Genomic DNA, 23,457 nt, shown 5'->3' with positions numbered 1-23,457 from the left:
ATACAACGGGTAATATTAGTAGATAGACTCCAGCTGTGTAGACAGATGATCTGTTGGCGGCTGTGTTTTTTGTTTTTTTATATCTCTGTATTATTAATTCATATGATGCATTTTTATATGGGCAAGTATATTAACACCAAACTGTATTAATACCAAACTGTTAATCGGTGGCCGAGTTGTTAACGTTGCGAACAGTCAATTATCATTCGAATCGGTATAGTAAGTTCCAATCCAGCAAATTGCCTGTTTTTAAATATTTAGTTTAGATTCAAGACGTCCAGTTGTTTGAATTGATTTTTTATTTATTTCCATGTATGTGAAACGTTCATTTTGTGTATTTGACAGATGGAAATCGCAAGGCATTAATACAAAGATTCACGCAGACAAATATATACAATCAACACACAAACAGGAACATGTGATATTGCTAAAATATCTTCGAGACAAAATACAGCACTAAAATAGTGAAACTACAAAAGAAGACAATTATGTTAGGAAGCCCTTTTTGTCGTGGCCATTTGTGATAGACATTCTGGATACACTACACTAACAGTTTGTGATAGGGCCCACTGACAAAGTATCAAATAAAATAACCATCATTTTTAAGCACTATTATATTAAATGTCTCCTAAACGAATTTCGAGTAGTGCTACATATAAGACCACTATGTTATCTGAAAAAGAAATACGCTATACACACGAATCTGTCTTTCGGACATTTGGCTTGATCTTAACATATGAAGACATATCTATTCCTCTTGTATATTGGATTCCAATACGTCACAAGAATCGATACAATGACAGATATATCGCGGTTCCCAGCAAATACACCACCAAATACTTGCTCAAAGACTGACCATTATCCTGACCACTATCAAGGATGGCCTTTTTATGTATTGCTAAAACGTCTTCGAGACAAGTTGTATTAATCGCATGTGGATTCTCAAGAGTTCCAAAGACTCCCTTGAAATCATTCACTCTCAATCCAGATCAAGTTCACTAATATTAAAGCATTTGATTTTTCAACATTATACACAACAATCTCCCATGCTAAACTGAAGGGAAAACTCCATTCCTTAATCAGCAGAACATTTGTTACAAAGAATGGTGAACGCAGATACATGTCCATTTAAATTGTCCACGGATCTTTACAATTCGTAAAGACCGAGAGTGAATCCAGACTAAAGTATACTGAGGCAGACATATCACTTATAACTTAATTCTTCGCTGTATTGACGATCTTATATCATTCAATAATAGCAGGATTACAGATTACCTTCCATTGATTTACTCACGAGTGTTTGAAATAAAAGAAACAGCTGAAGGTATCAGATCAGTTTCACATCTCGATTTATGCTTAGAGATTCAAAGAGACACGGGCCTCCAGACTAAGCTGTGTGAAAAAAAAAAGGATGACTTCAACTTTCCAATAGTCAATTATCCCTTGATGTCGAGTAATATACCTTTTGCTCCAGCTTTTTTTTTTTTTTTTTTTTTTAACATCTAAGATACCTTAGAACATGCTCATTGAATGCAGATATGAAACAACGCCATATCACTCTGGTACAAAAGTTATTCCATCAGGTACCTCTGAGGGCATCCAATAAGGTTTATGGTAGACATTTGGAGACTATATCTACTAATTACGATGCATCACTGACTAAAATTATTGCTTATGCTATTCCATATTTTGAACGTGTGCATACTTTTTCATCTCTTTGGTGAAACTCTTGCACTGTTTGTGTATTTTTGCATCGTATTAGATGAAGTAATTTAGATGACTTATATTTTAGTCTGTTTGTCACGACTTATTTGGAACATAACGGAAACATTGTATAGTGTCAGTTATGTATATTTAGAACCTATAGAAAATGATAGAATGGCAATGTATATTGTATTTGTGTGTAATAAACACACACACACACACACACACACACACACACACACACACACACACACATGTATATATTGGGAATACTTGATATCATCAGTTTTGACAGTGATCATGAATGCATGTCATCACAGCTGTACTTACTCCAATTAGTTCTGTCCTGTGCTAGTTTCGATTTAGTAAAATAGTCTGGGAATGGCAGTCTTCTTTATGCAAGAAGGATGAAATCTCCAGTGAAGGAGATTTCCCTGGGCTTTGGGATTGGCTTCCTACAGACAAGGTACCAGTTAGAGTACCATGAAATCGATTATTTTGCAAACATTTGCCATTTTTAAATTACCGCTATAGAAAGGAAATCTTCTACCATGTCAATGGTTACTCCTACCAAGCCCGTAGCCAGGATTTTTAAAGGGGGGTTCTTTTTGGTATTAAAAGGGCACTTGCGAGCGTAGCAAGCAACACTTGGCTGGGGGCTCCCTAGGGCCCCCGGTGGGGTCCAGGGCCAAAGCCCCAGCTTTTTTGACAGTTACAGGCCTTATTTAATTGATTTCATAGGCCAATAAATATATAAAAAACAGGCAATTAGTTGAGATTTTTTAATAACAATAGAGAAAAACCATGGGTCATGCACCAATAATCCTAGTATGATATAAACTCCAAAGGGATACAACCAACCATGAACAAAAATGGCTTGCATCACTTTGGATTGTGTACCATACTGTAATTTCTTAAGACAGAATCAGTAAAATAAAGAACTTTGAAACAGATTTGTATGTCTTGTTATTAAGCATGGATAATGCTAGTAAACTGCATTCTTCTAGGTTGTTTCCTACAAAATATGTCAATTACACTACTGGTTGGAATTTCTGTGTCATAATGTATGTGCATCATTGCAAGGGAGGTTAGCCGATCCTGACCCATGCTGCACCGCGTGTAGTTATTGAGCCTTCTCATGGCACTGAAGCTACGTTCACAAATGCAGGATGTCACAGGAATGACACAGGCGATCTTGAGAAGAATAAAAAAAATTGGAAATTGCATTTCATTACACTGCTTAAGCGCATCTGCACAGTTGTTGGGAATTTGTGCAGAATCTGGCAACTTCTTAAATTTCATTTGCCAACCGATTAATTCTTCTTCCAGAACTTCTGGGCAAGGCAAGTCATCGTCATACAACTCGGCACAAGCTTTGATGTCCTCGTAGCCGATATCCTTGGTTAGAAACACACTTGGAACAAGTGCCAATAACTTTGAGGCCTTCTTAGAAACATCGGAGAATTGGCTATCAAGTTCTGCAATGATATGATCGATAAATGGAATTGCAGTATTCCTTAGATAGTACTGCAAAGGGCTACTTGACACGGCATTGTCACGGTGCATCTGATTTTTCGCAACCCGTGGTACTGTTGGTTCAGTGCCAACTGAAGCAGCTACAGAAACAGCATGCTGGTACACTCCTTCAAAGTAGCTATCGAAATCATTTCTTATTTCCTTGTACTCTTCCTTTACTCCATCGATCATCGAAACAGCACTTACAATATCACTTGCTTCTTTTTGTAGCAGAACAGTAATGCCATGCAATCGAGATAAGAGTTTGTAAACGGTCGTAAATGTAACGATGAATTGAAAATCACACAGGGAATTGAGAAGAGATGATGCCCTGGCCTTGCTGTATCTATCCCAGTTACCATTCTGAGCCAAATCTGCATCGAAACCTTCATCGTTATGCAGGCCATGAGCGATAACTTCCAAACATTTCACTATGTAGATATATGCCTGGTAGAGGTGCTGGTACGCTCGGTGTCGTTCTGCCCATCTCGTCTTGCAGAGGTCTAGCAGAGACTTCCTTCTTGATGTATCATGGGGATTGCAAGTCCGAATGATGCTCGATAGGAGGGCCTCGCGCTTAGGACTGCTGTTGAAGAATAATGATGTCTCCTTTAACTTGTCCAACATGTTCCTTACTGGTGTTAATGCAGAGGCGTGTGCCAGGACTAGATTAAGGCAGTGACTGCTACAGTGTGTATAAACTGCTAATGGGGCTTCTTCACGTATTCTTGCTTGAACGCCAACAGTGTTGCTAGACATCGATGCAGCACCATCATAACCTTGTCCTCTTAGGTTTTCGACAGGTAGGCCTGCGTTTCTTAATGTTGTTAACAGTGTACATGCCAAGGCTTCTCCAGTAATTCTGATCACAGAGACAAATACCAAGAATTCTTCACGGACATTATTTTCATTGTCAACAAACCTGAGGCATATCGATAACTGTTCTTTGTTGTGCGTTGTTATCTCATCAGCCATAATGGAATAGAGTTTAGCTTGTCTAACTTCATCAATAAGTTTTGCTTGTAGGATGTCTTCACCAATTATGTTTATCAACTGATTCTGAATGTCGGGAGATATGTATTTACCATTCTTTTGCCTTGCATCCTTAAGATGATGGTTTAGAACTTTATTGTCTCTACTCATTAGCTTAAGTATTGCCAGAATATTTCCCGGGTTTCCTGGCTGGTCATCTGCTTCTGCCTCTCCCCTTAAGGCAATACACTGCCTCCCACACAAGACAATTGCCTCAACAATACATGACAATATTTCTCGGTTTTCACGTATCATCTCCATTTTCTTCTTCTCCAGAAGTACTGGTACCGCTCTATCTGTATGCAGTAAATTCTCTTGAAATATTTCAGAATCAGTAATAGCACTAATGTGTGATTTTGATGTCGCATGATCCTTGAAAACATGAGAACATCGTGTCCATTTGGTGAATGGCAGATTTACAAGGGAGCCTCTACTGCTACGGTCCTTTGTAAAGAGGGCACAGTAAATACAGAAGACACCATCAAGCCTTGCACTATAGACAATCCATGGGTACTTTTCAATCCAAGAATACTTAAAAGAACGATTACAGCCATTCATGAAGACAGCTGGAAAAGCATACCTCGAGTCTGGTCGATAATGCTTTTGAAGCAAATGCAAAGTCTGAGCATCACTCATCTCTTTCAGTTTAGCAGTTATTTCTGCAGCTGACATTGTCGCATCAATGAACTGACCTAAGTCATCTGGAAGAGGAACATTATTATTATTGTTATTTTTATTTTATTACCCCAGCGGTCACTCATAACAGGGAAAATATTTTCAATATTTTCTCAGTGAGAAATATTCTGCATTGGTCTAACGAACAATACTATTGGACAATTTGACGCTTACCAATGGCTTTGTCGGTACTAAATATGACGTCATCACGATTTGACAAACACACACAATGACGTCATGTAGTTTAAAGAGTTTGCGTTTACGGCTCTCTGTTTTGGGTGTTAAATTTATAACAAAATGTCATTTTAATGCAATTCATTATAGATTTTGAAGCAGAATAGAGAGAACTTGTGTTTTTGAAAATTATCTATGAACGTGATTAAATTACAACGTTATAGTAATTCTCAGAACAGTGCATAAAGTGGTTTACGTCGTTCCTATACAGGTCGGCCTTCGTGCATGTGCGTGGAAAATAAAGGTTTTTAGAGAAAAAATAGCTGAGGTAATAAATAGAATAACAAACTCGGTACCAGTTATTATCAAATTTATGTCCCTCGTGAAATAATTTTCATTTGTCATAGAGTCTTTCAACTGATTGAAGATCATCATCATTGCTCTCAATCACTTCAATTTGGTCTGGATGGTCTCCACTGGATTCTGAAGTTGTGTCCACTAGACTTTCTTGCAATTCATCGCCATGGTTTAGAAGATGAATTTCATCAGAGTTAGCAACACTACCAGAAGCATCGGTAAATGAATCAGACTTAGGCCTATTAGTAAGAAAATAAAACATAAGCATTGTAAGTTCTAAATTTTCTGAAGAATGACAAGTCGTGAGCCGGCTGCCCATAAATTATAATTGATTTTAAATAAGTCCATGATGATGATAGTTAAAAGTTTGTTTGTTTTGTTTAACGACACCACTAGAGCACATTGATTTACAAATCATCGGCTATTGGATGTCAAACATATGGTAATTGTGACACGTAGAGGAAACCCGCTACATCTTGTTTCATGTTGCAAGGGATCTTTTATATGCACTTTCCCACAGACAGGATAGCACATACCACGGCCTTTGGTATACCAGTCGTGGTGCACTGGTTGGAACGGAAAAAAGCCCAATCAGAGAATTGGTCCACCGAAGGACCTCAAGCGAGCGCTCTACCGACTGAGCTAGATCCCGCCCCCATTATGATGATAGTTATTATTAAATTTGGTTTTCAAATTAAAAATTTGCAGTGATTATTTTCATACCTTTTGTTGAAGAATTCCGTGAGCTTCTTGCATTGTTTTGCCGAACCTTGTAGTTTTTGAAGCTCTTCCCTCACTTTCCTTTTCGTCGACGGCATATTAGTATAGGCCTAGGCCTATGCCAGCCAGGACACAATTCAATAAATTACTAGGTCAATTACTAAATTGTAGGTCTAATATTAGTCTACAAACAATTTTGCTGTTAGTCAATATAACATGTGGGCATAATCATCCACTTCAACAATTCTATTCATGCGATTAGGGCAGGCCATCAAAATGTCATCCAATTAACCCTCTGAAGGCTGGTGTTGCAAATTTGCAACAACACATTAAGTAGGCTGCATTTATTATTTTGTTTAATGTTACATATAAAATTGAGTGTCAGTTGGCTAGAGTGTAACATTGTTTCAATATTGTAATAATTCATTCAGATATATAACAAAAGGGGATGCTCTGGGTGTCACTGAAAAATTGTCGGTTTCAGCATGTTTCAGAGTGGCAGGACATGACTCGGGGGGGGGGGGGGGGCTCTAGCCTAGTTTGAAAGGGCACTTCAGAAAAAGGGGGGTTCGTTCGAACCCTACGAACCCCCCTGGCTACGGGCTTGCCTACGGCATAGCAAAAACGGATATTTTATGTGCACTGTCCTGTAGGCATGACAGTATACACCATATACATACATACACACCACACACACACGCTCGCGCGCACACATACACACACACACACACACACACACACACACATATATATATATATATATATATATATATATATATATATATATATATATATATATATATATATATATATATATATATATATATATATATATATATATATATATATATATATACATATATATACATATAGATAGATATAGATATAGAAAAACAAGAGACAGAGAGAGACAGAGACAGAGACACACGGAGAGAGATAGACAGACAGACAGAGAGCAAAATAACGAAATATACTGGTGATCAAAATATATGTTTGTGAACAACGAACCGAGATATCATGTGAGTTGAGTAGTGGGAAATATGCTGAGTGTAAGTAAGTACGACGTATAAATTTAAGTGAAAGTCAACATCAATTTATCGCCAAAACTGGGACATACCCTGTAGTCAAATATGCACAAGCAAACATATTTACATAACAAGATAAACATGCAGGCACGCATGAACACACACACACACACACATCCATCCATCCTTCCATACATCTATTCATCCGATGTAGGACGTAGCCCAGTGGTAAATAGCTCGTCTGATGCGTGGTCTGTCTAGGATCGATCCCCGTCTGTGTACCCATTGGACTATTGATCCTTCCATCCAGTGCGCTACGAGTGGTATATCAAAGACCGTGGTATGTGCTATCCAGTCTGTGGGATGGTGCACACAAAATATCCCTTGCTACTAATGGAAAAATGTAGCGGCTTTCCTCTGCAAAACTTAATAAATCAATCAATGTGTTCTAGTGGTGTAGTTAAACAAAACAAACTTTAAACCATTCAACGATCCATCCATACGTGCATACATATGTACCAACCCACCCACCTGCCTGCCTATATCCATCCATCCATCCACACACACACACACACACACACACACACACACAGACAGATATACAGACATACATACATACATTCATGCATACATACATACATGGTGCCTCAATAGCTCAAAAGGTATCGTGTGGCAAGTCTGCAAAGTTGCGGGCGATTCGGTGCCATAGGTTTGAGTCCCAGTAACGGAATGGGACAATTTGTAAGGCCAGAAAGGACTTAGTTATCCCCTGCGCCAGTGCGTTAATATCTATGTATGTAACAGTCAACCTCGACATATATACAATATATAGATATTCATACATCAGTACATACATGTATTGTAGATACCCGCACATACATTCATGAATCACTGATTGGAAGAGGAAAACTCAATAGCTTCACCAAGAGGATCGACCGTTCATTGTTGTCCATTTCAACAAAACGGATTGCAATCGAGCGAAAATCCCACAATGTTTCAAAATGAGTTTCAAAATGTCCACATGCCTTTAAATGGTGTAACCAGAGCTCCACGACTGGTATATCAAAGGATTGTGTATGTGCCGTCCTTTCTGCATATAAAATACACTTTGCTGCTAATGGGACACTGTGACAGGTTTCCTTTTAAGAACCCAAAAGCCGATGATTAATTAATTAATGTGCTCTAGAGGTGTCGTTAAACGATTTAAGCAAAAATGTAACAAAGTATATGGCATCTCTTGGGTACATGAGGACCTTGTCTTTTCAAATATACGTCTTTTTTCACCACGCAAACTTTTATAATGCCTCTTTGTTTTTTTACCACACCAACTTTTATAATGCCTCTTTTTTCACCACACCAACTTTTATAATGCCTGTCGTCCCACATCTTCATAAATCAAGGCTAATATTCGTTCCTTGTACTCAGCCTTGATACATGTAGTCAAGATTACTGATATCCACTACTAGCGCCCTCTGTTGGAAGAAAATTTGTAACACCGATTATGTCCCTTACACGATGACATCGCTGACCAATCACAGCATCGATAACATGTGACAATCTTGAAAGCAATATCAAAAATTAACCGCCGAAACCTTTTTTTTTAACATATCGTGACATACACGACACGTTTCCACGGACGCTGACGCTGCCATCTTTGTTTACAATAACAAGGGAATCTATAAGGAGCGTTGCGATTCGTTGCAATCAGATCTCATCGCATCCAATGAAATTTAAGCATTTTGTGGCACGATTTCTTGACGACATGTATCAAGGCTGAATACGAGGAACGAATATTAGCCTTGATTTATGAAGATGGTCGTCCTATAACACGTGTCGCATAAGTCACCTCAGCACATGACACTTTGTGAGGTATTTCTGTAAAATGCAAAATGAAAATTGCTACCACCACAAAGGCTGCTTCAACTAAACAGCGACAAGGTATCATTTATATGTACTTCCACACTGACAGGATAGTATACACCACACTCTTTAATGTACCAATCTTGGACACTGGTTGGAATCGGGGGCAGAGCGTAGCTCAGTGATAAAGCGCTGACTTGATACGCGGTCGGTTTGGGGTCGATCCCTGTCGGTGGGGCCTATTGGGCTATTTCTCGTTCCAGCCAGTGCACCACGACTGGTATATCAAAGGCCGTGGTATGTGCTATCCTGTCTGTGGGATGGTGCATATAAAAGATCCCTTGCTACAAATGGAACATAATGTAGCGGGTTTCTTCTCTATGACTGTGTCAAAATGACCATATATATAGCCAATGATTAATAACTCAATGTGCTCTAGTTGTGTCGTTAAACAAAACATTTTTGGGGGGGTCGGGGTACGATAAAGGCTGGCGGGTCCACTAAGGGCTACCGATCCTGTATCCCATCGCACCTACCTGTATCACGGAACTATGCTGACATGGGTGATAGACTTACATGCATACATGCACAATAATGAACTAGTCTACCATATATCAAGTCCAAATTCATTGTGACAAATGTAGAATAAAAATATGACACATGTTCATATTTAGTTTCATGTTATGATGGTTAGTGTGTTGAAAACATTTTAATCTCTTCATGGAATAAGGAATCTGAAGTTATAATAATGACAACAGTGGAAGCAATAAAACACAAGTAGACCAGGTGTAAAATACATCTACATATAGTTTCAGGCATGCGTTATCCGCATTGATCTGGCATGTGATTAAATACATTGTGTGTCTAATGCGATTGTGGAAAGACATACACACACGTATATTATATACACAAACTACAGTAGTAACCACTTTATGTTATAATGATACCTACATAACACGTGTTTAAATCTCACCTCAACAGAGAACATCAACATCCATGTCAAGGCCACAAATCTGGCACTGCAACAAGGAACAATACATCCCCAAACTATTCCAACAATCCTTCCTGGTAATTATTATTCAAGGGCCTAATTCACAAACATCTCTTAGGCTCTGCTAGACAACGAAATGGTTTATTTAACGACGCACTCAACTCATTTTATGGCGTCAGACATATGGTTAAGGACCACACAGACATTGAGAGAGGAAGCCCGCTGTCGCCACTTCACGGGTTACTCTTTTCGATTAGCAGCAAGGGATCTTTTATATGCACCATTCCACAGACAGGTTAGTACATAGCACGGCCGTTGATATACCAGTCGTGAAACGAGAAATAGCCCAATGGGCCCACCGACGGGGATCAATCTTATACCGACCGCGTATCCAGCGAGCGTTGTACCATTAGGCTTTAGGTGATTTGAGCAATTGAACGGGCGCCAAAATAAAGTGCGGTGAACTATTTATAAAAAAATAAACATAAGACTTTTGAGCCACGGCCAAAAAATTTAAAGTCCAACTAAGCCCAAAAAAGGAGGTTACCTGTCCTAGGTAAGGTTGGCGTCTACGGGGAGGCGATGATGTACTCCTCGTTGAATTGAGGCACCAACTTCCTGTAGCTGTGGGTCCGTAAGCAGGTCACTAGCTGGAGGTACTGGGCGCCGGCGATGATCTGGATAATCCTGTGGACGGTGTAATTGTCCATGTCCTTGTAGAGGAGTCCATGTCTGTAAAGTCCATCCCGGCGCGAAGTCACCGTAGATCCGTCGTGTGGATGGCGATCTGGTTGCCGTCCGGGAATGTCTTAAAGTTCACCTCCGCAGTCTGTCGGGATCGGCGACGTCACCCACCAAGTACTTGGGGTACTGGCCCTTGATCTTTCCTGCCGCGAGCTGCCAGTCGTCCCTGGCGGAAGCAAAAGGCCGCGTCTTGGCTGGTTGGTCCCCCGGGGGGGGGGGGGGGTCACGGTCTTCCGCTTGGCAACTCCAACATCCAAGTCGCCGTCGCGATTCCCCCGTGGGAGGGGGTCTCGACGCAGACGAACGACGGGCAGGAACGGTCGATGCTGGCCGCGGTGCATTGGTTGGCTAATCCACTTGGTTGGCTCGGGTCGATCCTTCCAGTCTGGTCATGGTGGGGGCGGCGACGCAGACGTGACCGCCAATGGCGGTTGAGCCGCCAGCTTTGTCCCCGCCTGAGCCGCCCCTGGCGCACGCTTCCTCTTCCTCGTTCCTCTCTTCCCTCCTCTTCTGGTCTTCTTTTCCGAGTCACCATACACTAAGGTCACGGTCGCCCGTGACCCCGTGTACGCGACTCGGAACATAACCAGAGCCCCAAAAGAGGCAATCATTCCCCCCAGGTGGTGGGGGGGGGGGGGGGGCAGCTCGAGAGCACAAGTCGAAACGTCTTGCTTCATCGCGAGTTAGTAGGACACACACACACACACACACACACACACACACACACACACACACACACACATACATATATATATTGGCGAATGCTAATTACCGAGCCATAAATTCCTTTGTCTCGAAAAAACCAAAGAGTGGAGTGAGACCTGTTTGTTATAATTAATCTCGTACCCACATGGTTTTAGACTAATCATTGTTCAATTACCCTCTAGGCCGAATTGGTTTCCGCGTTTAAATGTTTGGAGCTCATTTTGTGAATTCATTTTTAAGATACAAGAATGCCCAAGACTGGCAAGAGTAATAAATCGATGAAATCGAGGGAGAGGGCGAAATGGCGCGGGCCGGATAGCGCTTTAGCAACGGTAATGACCATGCAGTTGGGCGGTAAACGTCAGCGTGCAAGGGCAGAACACGTCGAGACAGAACAGCGGCCAGGAGTCGAGATGGGTCTGCAGGACAGTTTGGTAAACGATGTTGAAACGCCGAAAGGTAAAACAGTTTGAGTGACAGGTAACGATATGAATGCATTAGCGCATGGTTTTGAGGCGGATAGGGAGGGGGGTCCAGTTGACGTAGATCATGAGCAATCGTCATTCATTCAGGCAAGTCGTGGCAACAACTGGGAAGGGTCACAATGGGGTATGGACGGCATTGGCGCTTTTTTACCTGTGTCTTTGAAAGAAAACATATGGCGCGGTGAATTCGTGAATTTGGCCGTTTTGCTAAAAAGCGGGGCTGATACAAATATGTCACAGGAGCAAGGTGGGCCCATGACATTCACCTTAAATGAGGATGGGGTCTTGCAAGCTACACGAATGCAATCACCACCAAAAAGCATAACTAATATTACTGAATGGGCAAGTGCTTTTACAATTTATATGAGCATATATCTTGAAGCGTTTCCACACAGACATCAAGAGCTCATAACATACATGCATACCGTGAGGTCTGCTGCATTGAAGTTTAAAAATTTAGGGTGGATTACATGCGATGTTCATTTCTGTATACGCCAAGCAAAGTATCCGAATAATTCTTGGGCGGAAATTAATGTCCAACTTTGGGTCGTGCACATTGTTAGCAGTGTCCCAAGCAATCAGGTGGGAGAAATGAGTCCATCCAAATACTAAGAATTGCACTTGGGGTCACAAATGCAAGTTTAGACATATATGTACCAAATGTCACGGCTTACATCCCTCTCAGGTTTGTTTTCGCCCCACCACCTCCGCTAACGCAGAAAGAAAACCTAAATTGCGATAAATGCGAAACAAAAACTTTGAGCACTGGGAGTAGTCAGTTGTTGGAATTAGGAAAAACTCCAGTTAATGTTAATGTTTTGTGTTCCATGTTAGCAGAATATCCCAATAAGCAAGTGGCAAATGAATGAATTACCGGCTTTCGCGGTGGGTTTCCTCTACAGTATACAGGCAAACATATTAAAATGGAGTCTAAGAATCTTAAGTCAGTTTATGAGAATCCAATTATAGTTCAGAGAAAGATAAACAAAGAATTAGAATTAGGGAGAATAGCTGGTCCTTTCTTGAAACCACCATTTAGGAACCTACGAGTTAGCCCCATCGGGTTGGTACCTAAAAAGGAACCTGGTGAATACAGACTTATCCACCATTTGTCATACCCAGTAGGCATTCTGTCAATGACAGCATTAGTGACGCGGCAGCTTCTGTGAAATATACAAGCTTTGACAAGGCAGTAGAAATGATCCAGGTGCTAGGGATGGGTGCAACACTGGCCAAAGCCGATATAAAAAGTACATTTCGCCTCTGTATTGTATGCCCAGGAGATTTTGATCTACTGGGATTTAAATTCCAAGAACATTTTTATTTTGATAAATGTTTACCCATGGGGTGCAGAATCAGTTTTTCAATTTTTGAAAGGTTTTCTAGTTTTATACAGTGGGTAGTGGGAAAATGGATCCCTAGGGCACAATTGTTACACTACATTGATGATTTCCTTTTTGTGGGTCAGGATGGGGAGGAATGTCAAAACACACTTGACGGATTTTTCAAGGTTTGCTCAGAGCTAGGGGTGCCGGTGGCAGATGAAAAAACCAGTCCAACCATGCACAAAGTTAACCTTTTGGGGTTTAGAAATAGACACAGTGAAAATGCAAATAAGAATTCCATGGGAAAAAATCCAAGAAATCAAAGCAATTTTATATTTATTTAGCAAAAAGAAAAAAGCTACTTTAAAGGAGATCCAATCATTAATTGGGTCTTTAAACTTCATAAACAGAGCAATACCTATGGCCAGGGCCTTTACTCGTAGGCTAGTGGATGCGACATACAAAGTGCAGAAACCTCACCATACAATCAGGCTAAACTTTGAAATAAAAAGTGACTTATTAGTTTGGTCACTTTTTCTTCACAATCATAAAATGGTATTTCACTTTTCTTAGATCAGTGGTGGTTGGACAATGACCATCTAAAATTGTTTACTGATAGTGCTGGCAGCCATGGCTTTGGTATATATTTTAATGGGGAATGGGCTTATGGGCAGTGGCCAGATTCGTGGAGGAATCAAGGCCTTACCAAGAACATAACCCTACTGGAATTCTTCCCTATAGTAGTAGCAATTAGTTTATGGGGGAATAGATTCGAAAACAAGAAAATATTGTTTAATTCTGACAATCAGGCAGTAGTAACTATTCTAAACACCAACACTTCACGATCACCAGAGGTGATGATGTTGGTGCGGCACATGGTTCTAATGTGTTTGAGGTCCAATATAATGGTACGGGGACAGTATATAGAAGGTTGTAGAAATGGTATTTCTGATGCACTATCTCGATTTCATTTCCACAAGTTCCGATTATTGGCACCAGAGGCGGCAGCGCTTCCAACTTCAGTACTGCAGGAAGTTTGGGCCATCTGTGGGCGGAAGCAGCTCACCTGTTAGACTGCTCGTTGTCAAATAACACACGGCGAGCTTACAATTCTGCTTTGCAGTCATTTGCTAAATTTAGTAGGGAATCAGGGATGAAACACGTCTGGCCAGCACCATTAAGTCACGTAGTACAGTATATTGCATATTTGTCGTTACAGAATAAGGCTCCATCGACAGTTGCAGTGCATATTTCGGCAATTAGCCGAGAACACAGGATGCAGGGTCTGACTGATCCATCGGATCATTTCATTGTGCGGAAAATGTTACAAGGTTTGAGAAAGATTGTTCACAGAGTCAATACTAGAGCACCTATCACATTGGCGATTTTGGTGAAGCTACCTCGTGCTTTACATGCAGTCTGTTCCTCAAATTATGAGACCGTAATGTTTGAAGCCATATTTTCCCTGGCGTTTTTTGCATTTTTACGGGTTGGGGAAATTGTATTCACAACACAGGCCGATAATAACAGGCCTCTTTTTCTGTCTGATATTTCCATGCATCAAAACATGATGGAAATAACGATTAGACAATCCAAAACTGACCAGTTAGGTGTAGGCACTACTTTACGACTATTAGAAATTCAAAATTCTTTGATATGCCCGGTGCAGTTAATGCAAGGTTATTTGAAAATTAGATCTAGGGGCAGTATTTACTTATTCATTCATTTCAATGGCAAAGTTGTTACACGATCACAGTTCTCAAGAATCTTAACCAAATGTTTAAGTTTTTTACAGGTGGATAGCAAATGTTTTCGAGCACATTCTTTCAGGATTGGGGCTGCAACTACAGCAGCTATGCAGGGAGTCGGCACAGATGAGATTAAAGTGTGGGGTCGGTGGAGCTCAAACGCATACCTTCGGTATATACGAATACCATGGTTGATTTGAATCTGTTATTACATGTGTGACTTTTTTCAGATATCTGGTTGGTGGGATCATCCATAATCTACTGGGCATACCGAAGAGCTGTTGGTCGCCCAATTGGTTCTGATCTTGGATTGGTGAATTGTCGAGTGAAATGGTTTGGAGTACGGGGCCAGAGGTGGTCTAACCTACTGCCTTACCTAAAGCAAAAGCTTAAAAGGTATTCCTCACCGGACATAATACTTATACATTTGGGCTCAAATGAGCTGGTCCAATGTTCGGGCAAGGAGTTGGGGGAAATGATATTTCGGGATTTGGGGGAGCTTAAACGTATTCTTCCGGAGGTTACAGTCATGTGGTCTTCTATGCTTCCCCGAATCGTGTGGCGAGGAGCGGAAGCAAATTCGGGTGTAATCCATAAACTAAAACGAGTGAATCGTTATGGGTTAAAGTGGGTTTGCGAAAATGGGGGATTCGGGATAAAACATGAGATAGTGATTGAGGATCAGGGACTCTTCAGAGCAGGTGGGGTTCATTTGTCAAACATAGGGAATAATATATTTTTAAATACCTTGCAAGATGCTTTACAAGCTTTTTTCAAGGGGCCCACCAATGTTTTTATGGCTACTAAACTGCATGTAAGCTCGGTACATTGTTTTGTGAGTGAGTGGGGTGTCCTCGTATAGACGAGTCCTGTGGCGGATTGGTGGTGGCCGGACACATTTATCTCTACGTTGGTAACCCTCGTTGGAGATAGGTAAGCTATAATGGCTTAGGTAGGTGCACCCACCTTTCGTTGGTGGACACTCGGAAGGGATGTGTATGTGGGCATTCTCGTTGGGGACCCTCGTGCTTGCCTTTATGCACATGAGGGGTGCACCAGGGGGCCCTCCCTTTGGGGAACCTAGGGAGGGTGCGGCTGTGCTGCCAGGGCAAAACCCCGGATGGGGTAGGCGCATTAGTCGGTGCCTGGCCACCTCGTGTCTGCTATAGGGATAGTTTTTTTTTGTGTATTTCATTATAAGATAATAAACAAATGCTACGCCATTTTTATTCCATTAATTTGGCTTTGTTGTCTGTATTATTAGTACATGTCTGAAATTAAGTCTTTTTAGATTATGTTATAGTTTTAATTATTTGGGTTATGTAGAGACAAATATATATATATATATATATATATATATATATATATATCATATCATATCATATCATATCATATCATATCATATCATATCATATCATATCATATCATATCATATCATATCATATCATATCATATCATATAACATATCATATCATATCATATCATATATTTTCACTGTATTACAGTTAGTGAAAATATAGAAATCGTATTTACTTGTTTGTAAAAGTTCATTATTAAATTATCTCCCTTTGTGTGGTTTCTTCGTTTTTAAGTTTGATGATTTCCAATGCATCTGATCCGAGATCGTATATGAAAACAAAAATGTACTTTTAACAACGGTACCTATAAAAAAGAGATATGAAGCGCAATTACGATAACATATCTAAAACGAATTGAATACGAAGTTAAATAACGATGACACAATGTCCTGCCATTGAATGTAAGTTGCAATTAAACGGCGTTCGATTCGTTTTATGTGGGGTTTTTTTTGTTTGTTTGTTTTTTGTTGTTTTTTTGAGGGGCGTTACGTGTTTTCGATTGGATAAGCGAACTATATTAACAAAACAAAAAGCGAAAGATATTGTCAAAAATTAGGAATGATCTACATAATAAATATACCATTTCATGGTGGGGGGTTTTCGAATATGATTTTTATGTCAACTCGTGATGTGTGACTGTGTGACTGTGTGACAACCATATCACTGGCGTAGGAAGTGGGGTGGGCAAGGGGGCATGTGCGGCCCCTCCCCCCTTTTCAGATATTTTGCCTTATATTTGCTATATAATAGTGTAAATATAAAAGTGTACACACACACACACACATACACACACACACACACACACACCCCTCCACTTTTTTTACTTTCCTACGCCAATGCATATTTTCACTCATTTGTGAAAATATGGTTTTCACACATCACTCGTTGACATAATTGTATTCAAAACAAAACCCATGAAATTGCCATAACAAGACTTACAAGGATTGGTGTTTGTTCCCCAACACAATACAACATCCTGACTACGCTTATGACACTGACGTGTACAAAGAAATATAAATTGGTAAAGGGGATTAATCTGCTCACACGGTGACATAATCATGTATTCAGCAACAATCGCAATATTGATGTTACTGTTTATTTTATTTGTTTACATTTCCAGGCTTGTGGGCAGATGTATGGGTGGGGGGGGGGGGGGGGGGGACAGAGAGGAAGCCCACGCTGCAGCAACATGGGCTACTTCAACCGAATCACAGCAAGATAAAAAAAAAAAAAAATCCCAGACAAAACAGCACAAATCACGGTATTCCCGTGGATGGGAGGAAATCATAAAAGCTGTCACCTTTGCCAGGTACAGGTAAGACTATTCCAGGCCAAGGGACAAAATTATTTTTGGTTGATTTTGTTTTGTTTTGGGAGGGGTTTTTTTTTTGGGGGGGGGGGGGGGTTTGTGGGGTTGTTTTCTCTTGTTTTGCTTTTTGTGAATGCTGACGTTTACCGAGTCTCTTACAAAACCATTTTGTCCCACGGGGTGGACTTGTATTATTCTATACCTAATACGCCTGGGATCGACCCCCATCGGTGGACCCATTAAACTATTTCTCGTTGTAGCCCGTGCAATAATGAAAAAAATGTAGCGGGTTTCCTATTTAAGAATCAGAATTACCTAATGTTTGACATCCAGTAGCTGGTGATTAATAAATCAATGTGTTTTAGTGGTGTCGTTAAACAAAACACATTTTTAACTATACCTCACACCGGTGTTTGATATTTCTTACTTTTTACAATTCTGTTGAGAATGTCTTGTCTTTCGACTTCCTCAGGGAAACCGGCCTCGGTGGCGTCGTGGTAGGCCATCGGTCTACAGGCTGGTAGGTACTGGGTTCGGATCCCAGTCGAGGCATGGGATTTTTAATCCAGATACCGACTCCAAACCCTGAGTGAGTGCTCCGCAAGGCTCAATGGGTAGGTGTAAACCACTTGCACCGACCAGTGATCCATAACTGGTTCAACAAAGGCCATGGTTTGTGCTATACTGCCTGTGGGAAGCACAAATAAAAGATCCCTTGCTGCTAATCGGAAGAGTAGCCCATATAGTGGCGACAGCGGGTTTCCTCTCAAAATCTGTGTGGTCCTTAACCATATGTCTGACGTCATATAACCGTAAATAAAATGTGTTGAGTGCGTCGTTAAATAAAACATTTCTTTCTTTCTTCAGGGAAACACAATAAAACTAATGCCCAAGGCAAGATTTTAATCAACAAACTAGCAGGAAGGTGTTATTTGAAATTGATATTCTCTATCAGATCTATATAGATAAATGTATTTATTTCATTATATTCGCTTTGATGTACCCTGTTTGTAGGCGGGTCGCCAGATACCAAAATAAGGCTTACGCTTGAAATAGAGTAAACGTCTTCGTCATTACAAAGCTAATGCCAAAGGCAAACTAGATAAATGTTAAATCTAAAATAGTCGCTGGGATGGGTTCTCTGTGCACCTTGAGCTATTGAGAATTACATTATATAAGATATATTTTCTTTTTTGGTGTCAATTTTTATTATAGGCATTTAAGTGCGAGTGCGAATAATTTTTACATGCTCATATACCACTAGAGTTTCGAGCATGTCCGTCCCGGGGCCTGTCTCTGGATAGCCAGTGACTTGCTCCGGGACAGAAAAAATTAAGGGGACAATTTTGAAATTTACATCCAAAAATTAATTAGTGGGCCTTTAAAATTTTGATGCGCATCTCAAATTAATATAATTAATGAAAAAAACAAATCTACTCATTACATTTGGTCGCTAGATTAGATTGGGCGGTCAAAAAGAAATTAGATAGATAGATAACTAGTTTAACGGGGTGTGGGGGGGGGGGGGGGGGAAAATGGACAGAATTTTTAAAATAGCAATTAGTAAAAGAAATTAGTAGGATTAAAAAAATAAAATGAATTGACTGCTCGGCCGAATATTTATATAATTTGGAGCATTTTTGAAGGACAGTCCAAAAATAAATAAGAGAAAGAAGAGAGGATCGGACTATTTAATAATATTTAAAAAAAGGTAATTTCGACATAAAATTTTGAACGAAGGTCTAAATATTTAAAGTCCGACCTATATGTCCACGTGAGTGGCCTCGTTAAGGCCGTTAGGGTACGGAGGCTGAGCCTACGGCGAGCTGAGGAGCGGTGTCACACTCAAGAACGGGAGCAGATGACGTCTCGTGGCCAAGTCTTGGAGGACGACTTCGTAGCCGACGCCGCAGATCGTCTTGACGATTCGATGGATGGTGTTGTTGTCCATTTCTGTCAGTAGAATCGCTTGGCGGTAGATCTTCTGGCGCCGGTGGGTCACGATGAGTCCCGTCCTGTTCTCTTGTAGCCTGAGTGTGTGGAGCTCATAGTGGCATCCGTCTGGTAGTGGTTTCCAGTTCTGGTTGGAAAACCGGCCCCTCAGCTTCGCTGTATCCGTAGTCGTGGAACTGAGCCTTGAGTTTCCCCAAAGCCAAGTGCCAGTCATCCTTGCGTGCAGGGGCGTGAGGCTGTCGCGCAGGCTGGACTGAAGGAGATGTTGCCTTCCTCTTTCCAGCCGCCGTCGCACCAACAACATCCACATGCGGCTCAACGGGAGCTGTCTGTAAAGTCGACTGCTGCACCGGAGCAGGCATGGGCGTAGAAGTAGACACAGGAGGCGGCGGCGGCGACTGGGTCATGGCGGTGTCCAGCAGGCCTACCGTAGCGTCGAAGGAAGTCTCCGCTGGTGGCGTCGTCTTCCTCTTAGGCGAAGTAGTGGGGGGCGGCGACGCAGAAGTGACCGCCGCTGGCGGTTGAGCCGCCCGCTTTGATTTCCCCCCCCCCCCCCCCGTGCCGTCCCTGGCGCACATTCCTTCTTCCTTCCTCCTCTTCTCGTCTTCTTCTTAGAGTCCGCGTCGCCGTAAACCAAAGTCACGGTCGCCCGGCCCATTGGGTTATTTCTCGCACTAGCCAGTGTACCACGGCTGGTATATCTCATAGGCGGTGTTATATGTTATCGTATCAGCGGGATGATGCATATAAAATATCCCTTGCTACTAATGGAAAAATATAGCGGGTTTCCTCTTTAAGACTATTTATCAAAATTACCAAATGTTTGACATCCAATAGGCGATGATTAATAAATAAACCAATGTGCTATATTTATTTATTTACTTTTACACAAGTCCACTTTTCCACTAACTAGAATCTACTCATTATGCCTGATCCATCTGACACACTCTCCCCATCTCATGTTCATCCGCGTATCCTTAAACGTTTCCACTGCTCTGTTCTATATAATCACCCACATCACCCATCCCGGTGGAGGTTAGGGAAGGTGTGCACTTGCCCATTCATGGATTTAGACCTGATTTTGTTCTTGACTTATATTCGTCCAGTTAAAGTATAATGTTAACTTTACATATTTAAAATATGGGCATTTAATTCCAACATTTATCATGATAGGTTTTATTTGTAGAACGCAGGACATTGTATTTTGGAATATCAACTTCGGAATATCAACTCTCCGCGCGAACATGCCTCGATGTGGAATCCCCTGTTGAAGCCCAAAATGTCTCAGTTGCCCAAGATTTCCCAATATTTGTGTACCATTCGTGAAGCTTTAACAAGTTTGAGTTAAGGTTGAAAGGGATGTCATTAAATGAAGATGTTATGTTGGTACCGTCCACAGATAGTCGCGTTGCATAGTATAGATTATCTGCAATAGCATTAATATAAATTAAAAAGAATAATGATCCTAATACTGAGCCTCGAGGTATTCCGGTCATTGAAAGTGCCCGAGTACCATTTACAATGACTCGTTGATATATAATCCTTAATCCAATTTAGTGCGTTTCCTGTTATGCCACAATTTTCGAGTTTACGAAATAATTCTTTGTGCTACACTATTCTTTCGCAATTCTTTCACATATTTTCCAGTGCAACTTAGTAACGAAATTGGCCTATAGTTAGTAGACGTACATGTGTCAGCTTTTTGCAGAGAGGTTTATTACTTAGGAAATTAATGTACGTAACGATTTGTTAAAAAAAAAAACTGAAGAAGGTCTTTAATTGAATGGATAATATCTTTAAATAGTTTGTGACTAATCTCATTTGGACCTATTGCCATATTTGGTGCTAATACCTTTATGATGTCACACATTTGTTCCAAAGATATTACTAATAACTCCAATCTATTTTTACAACATTGTTGACAAGGAGGGAGTTCTTTATTTCTATCATCTACTGAAACAATAGATATAAATATTTATTTAATAGTTCAGCTTTTTCTAAATCACCGAATGCAACCGGTAAAAGCGTTGTTGGATCCTTTAGTGGGGGAATTACCGTCTGACTATTATGTTTATATAAAATATATTTTTTTAAAATATATATATTCTGAACACACTTCTATTTAATTTGCTAACTAACGCATTTGCAAATTCCTCTTTAGCTATTTTGTTCATATCATTTACTTTGGTTTTTATATGTTCTTACAATGCACATACATCCACATCTACAAAACCCAATCACATATACATATATACACTCATACACAGATCCGCACGTATATATATCGTATATGCATAGACACATCATACACATACACACATGTATACACTCATACGGATATATAAATACAAAGACAGACACATCAACATCCACATATACAGATTAACGCACACATGCATATGCATGTTAGCATACACAGACACCCAATTTATATACATATATATATATATATATATATATATATATTGTGACAAAATCCCCACTATCGTTGTTACGCGACTGTGGTGATATAACTGGTGTTGTGTGATTCGTGTCGAGCGTTGCCCACTGTAACGTATACACTCTTTCCCCAATATGTGTACTCTCTTTATTCTGTATTATTTATCTCTTTTCTGTACTATATCTCATTAAACTGTATTCTGTATCTCTTTCCTGTAAATTACTTCTCTTTTCTAATCTGTATTTCTTTACTGTACTATATCTCTTTAATCTGTTTACTTACAATGACCTTAATTCACAACACAACAGAAAACAACTGAATAAATTTGAGAAATGTATTCTCAAATTGGTAGATGTGAGGCATACAAGGTGCAAGATAAATAAAGAGTAATTATTACAGTAAATATCCTGTAATATGAAGAAATTAAATGAAAGAACAAAGTCAGTTATCGGCAGAGTTAAACTCAAGAAAAGTATTCTTGTAAACAATTAATAATATTAACAACATCATTATAATAGATATATTTGCTGTTTGGAAAATTTACAAACCTGGAAGCCTAAAGTTATATTATGCGAGAAAAAAACCATGGTTCTGGTTATCCATTCAACTGATTGATTTTTCTCTCGTCCCAACCAGTGCACCACAACTGGTCAAAGGCCGCGGTGTGTGTTTTTCTGTCTGTGGGAAAGTAAATACAAAAGATCCATTGCAGCTAATGGAAAAAAATAATGGGTTTCATCTGATGAGTATGTGTCAGAATTACCAAATGTTTGACATCCAATAGCCAATGATTAAGTAATCAATGTGCTTTAGTGCTGTCGGTAAACAAAACAAACTTTTTAAACACTGATACCTTGCATAAGCATATTAGTTCCGAAGCAAAGCCTCAAATTCGGGCAAAAATGGAGATAATCAGGCAAAGTTAGCTAACCTGAGACTATTTTACCATGTATTTCCATCATTCTATCCTCAAAATCAGTTGTACTCCATGTAAAAATGCGTAGTGATTCGTTTGGAACCCTATATAGCTGTTTGGTAGTAATGCTAATATGAATAAATGTTGTTCAAATTCGGGCATTTTCGTTTAATTTCGGGCAAAAATCAGCTTGCTCCCCCCCCCCCCCCCCCCAACAAATGGGAGCCCGTACGCCTATGATACCTTGCTCCTGGTGATTTACCACTAAACAGGCATCTTCAACTTTGCTAGGATGCATTTTGAAATCTTCCAACCTGAGCTGTTTCTCACAACCTCCTACTAAAGTTGCAAATAGCACAATGAATACAAGAATGCTATTGCATGCTACACTTTGTTATCGGCAGAGTCACCACAAAATCCT

The 23,457-nt window shown here is 40.2% G+C and overlaps 1 protein-coding gene across 1 annotated transcript; it reads right to left on the bottom strand.

The window, feature by feature from the left end:
- Window positions 1–2,673: 2,673 nt before the first annotated feature.
- LOC121374604 (52 kDa repressor of the inhibitor of the protein kinase-like) lies at window positions 2,674–4,923 on the bottom strand. The gene has a single exon (XM_041501708.1). It carries the CDS (start codon window positions 4,921–4,923, stop codon window positions 2,674–2,676), a length of 2,250 nt encoding a protein of 749 aa, XP_041357642.1.
- Window positions 4,924–23,457: the final 18,534 nt, after the last annotated feature.

Source organism: Gigantopelta aegis, chromosome 6 (genome assembly GCF_016097555.1).
Source record: "Gigantopelta aegis isolate Gae_Host chromosome 6, Gae_host_genome, whole genome shotgun sequence".
Classification (NCBI taxonomy): domain Eukaryota; kingdom Metazoa; phylum Mollusca; class Gastropoda; order Neomphalida; family Peltospiridae; genus Gigantopelta; species Gigantopelta aegis.
Note: the sequence above shows the minus strand (reverse complement) of the source record. Positions and strands in the feature narration are given on the sequence as shown.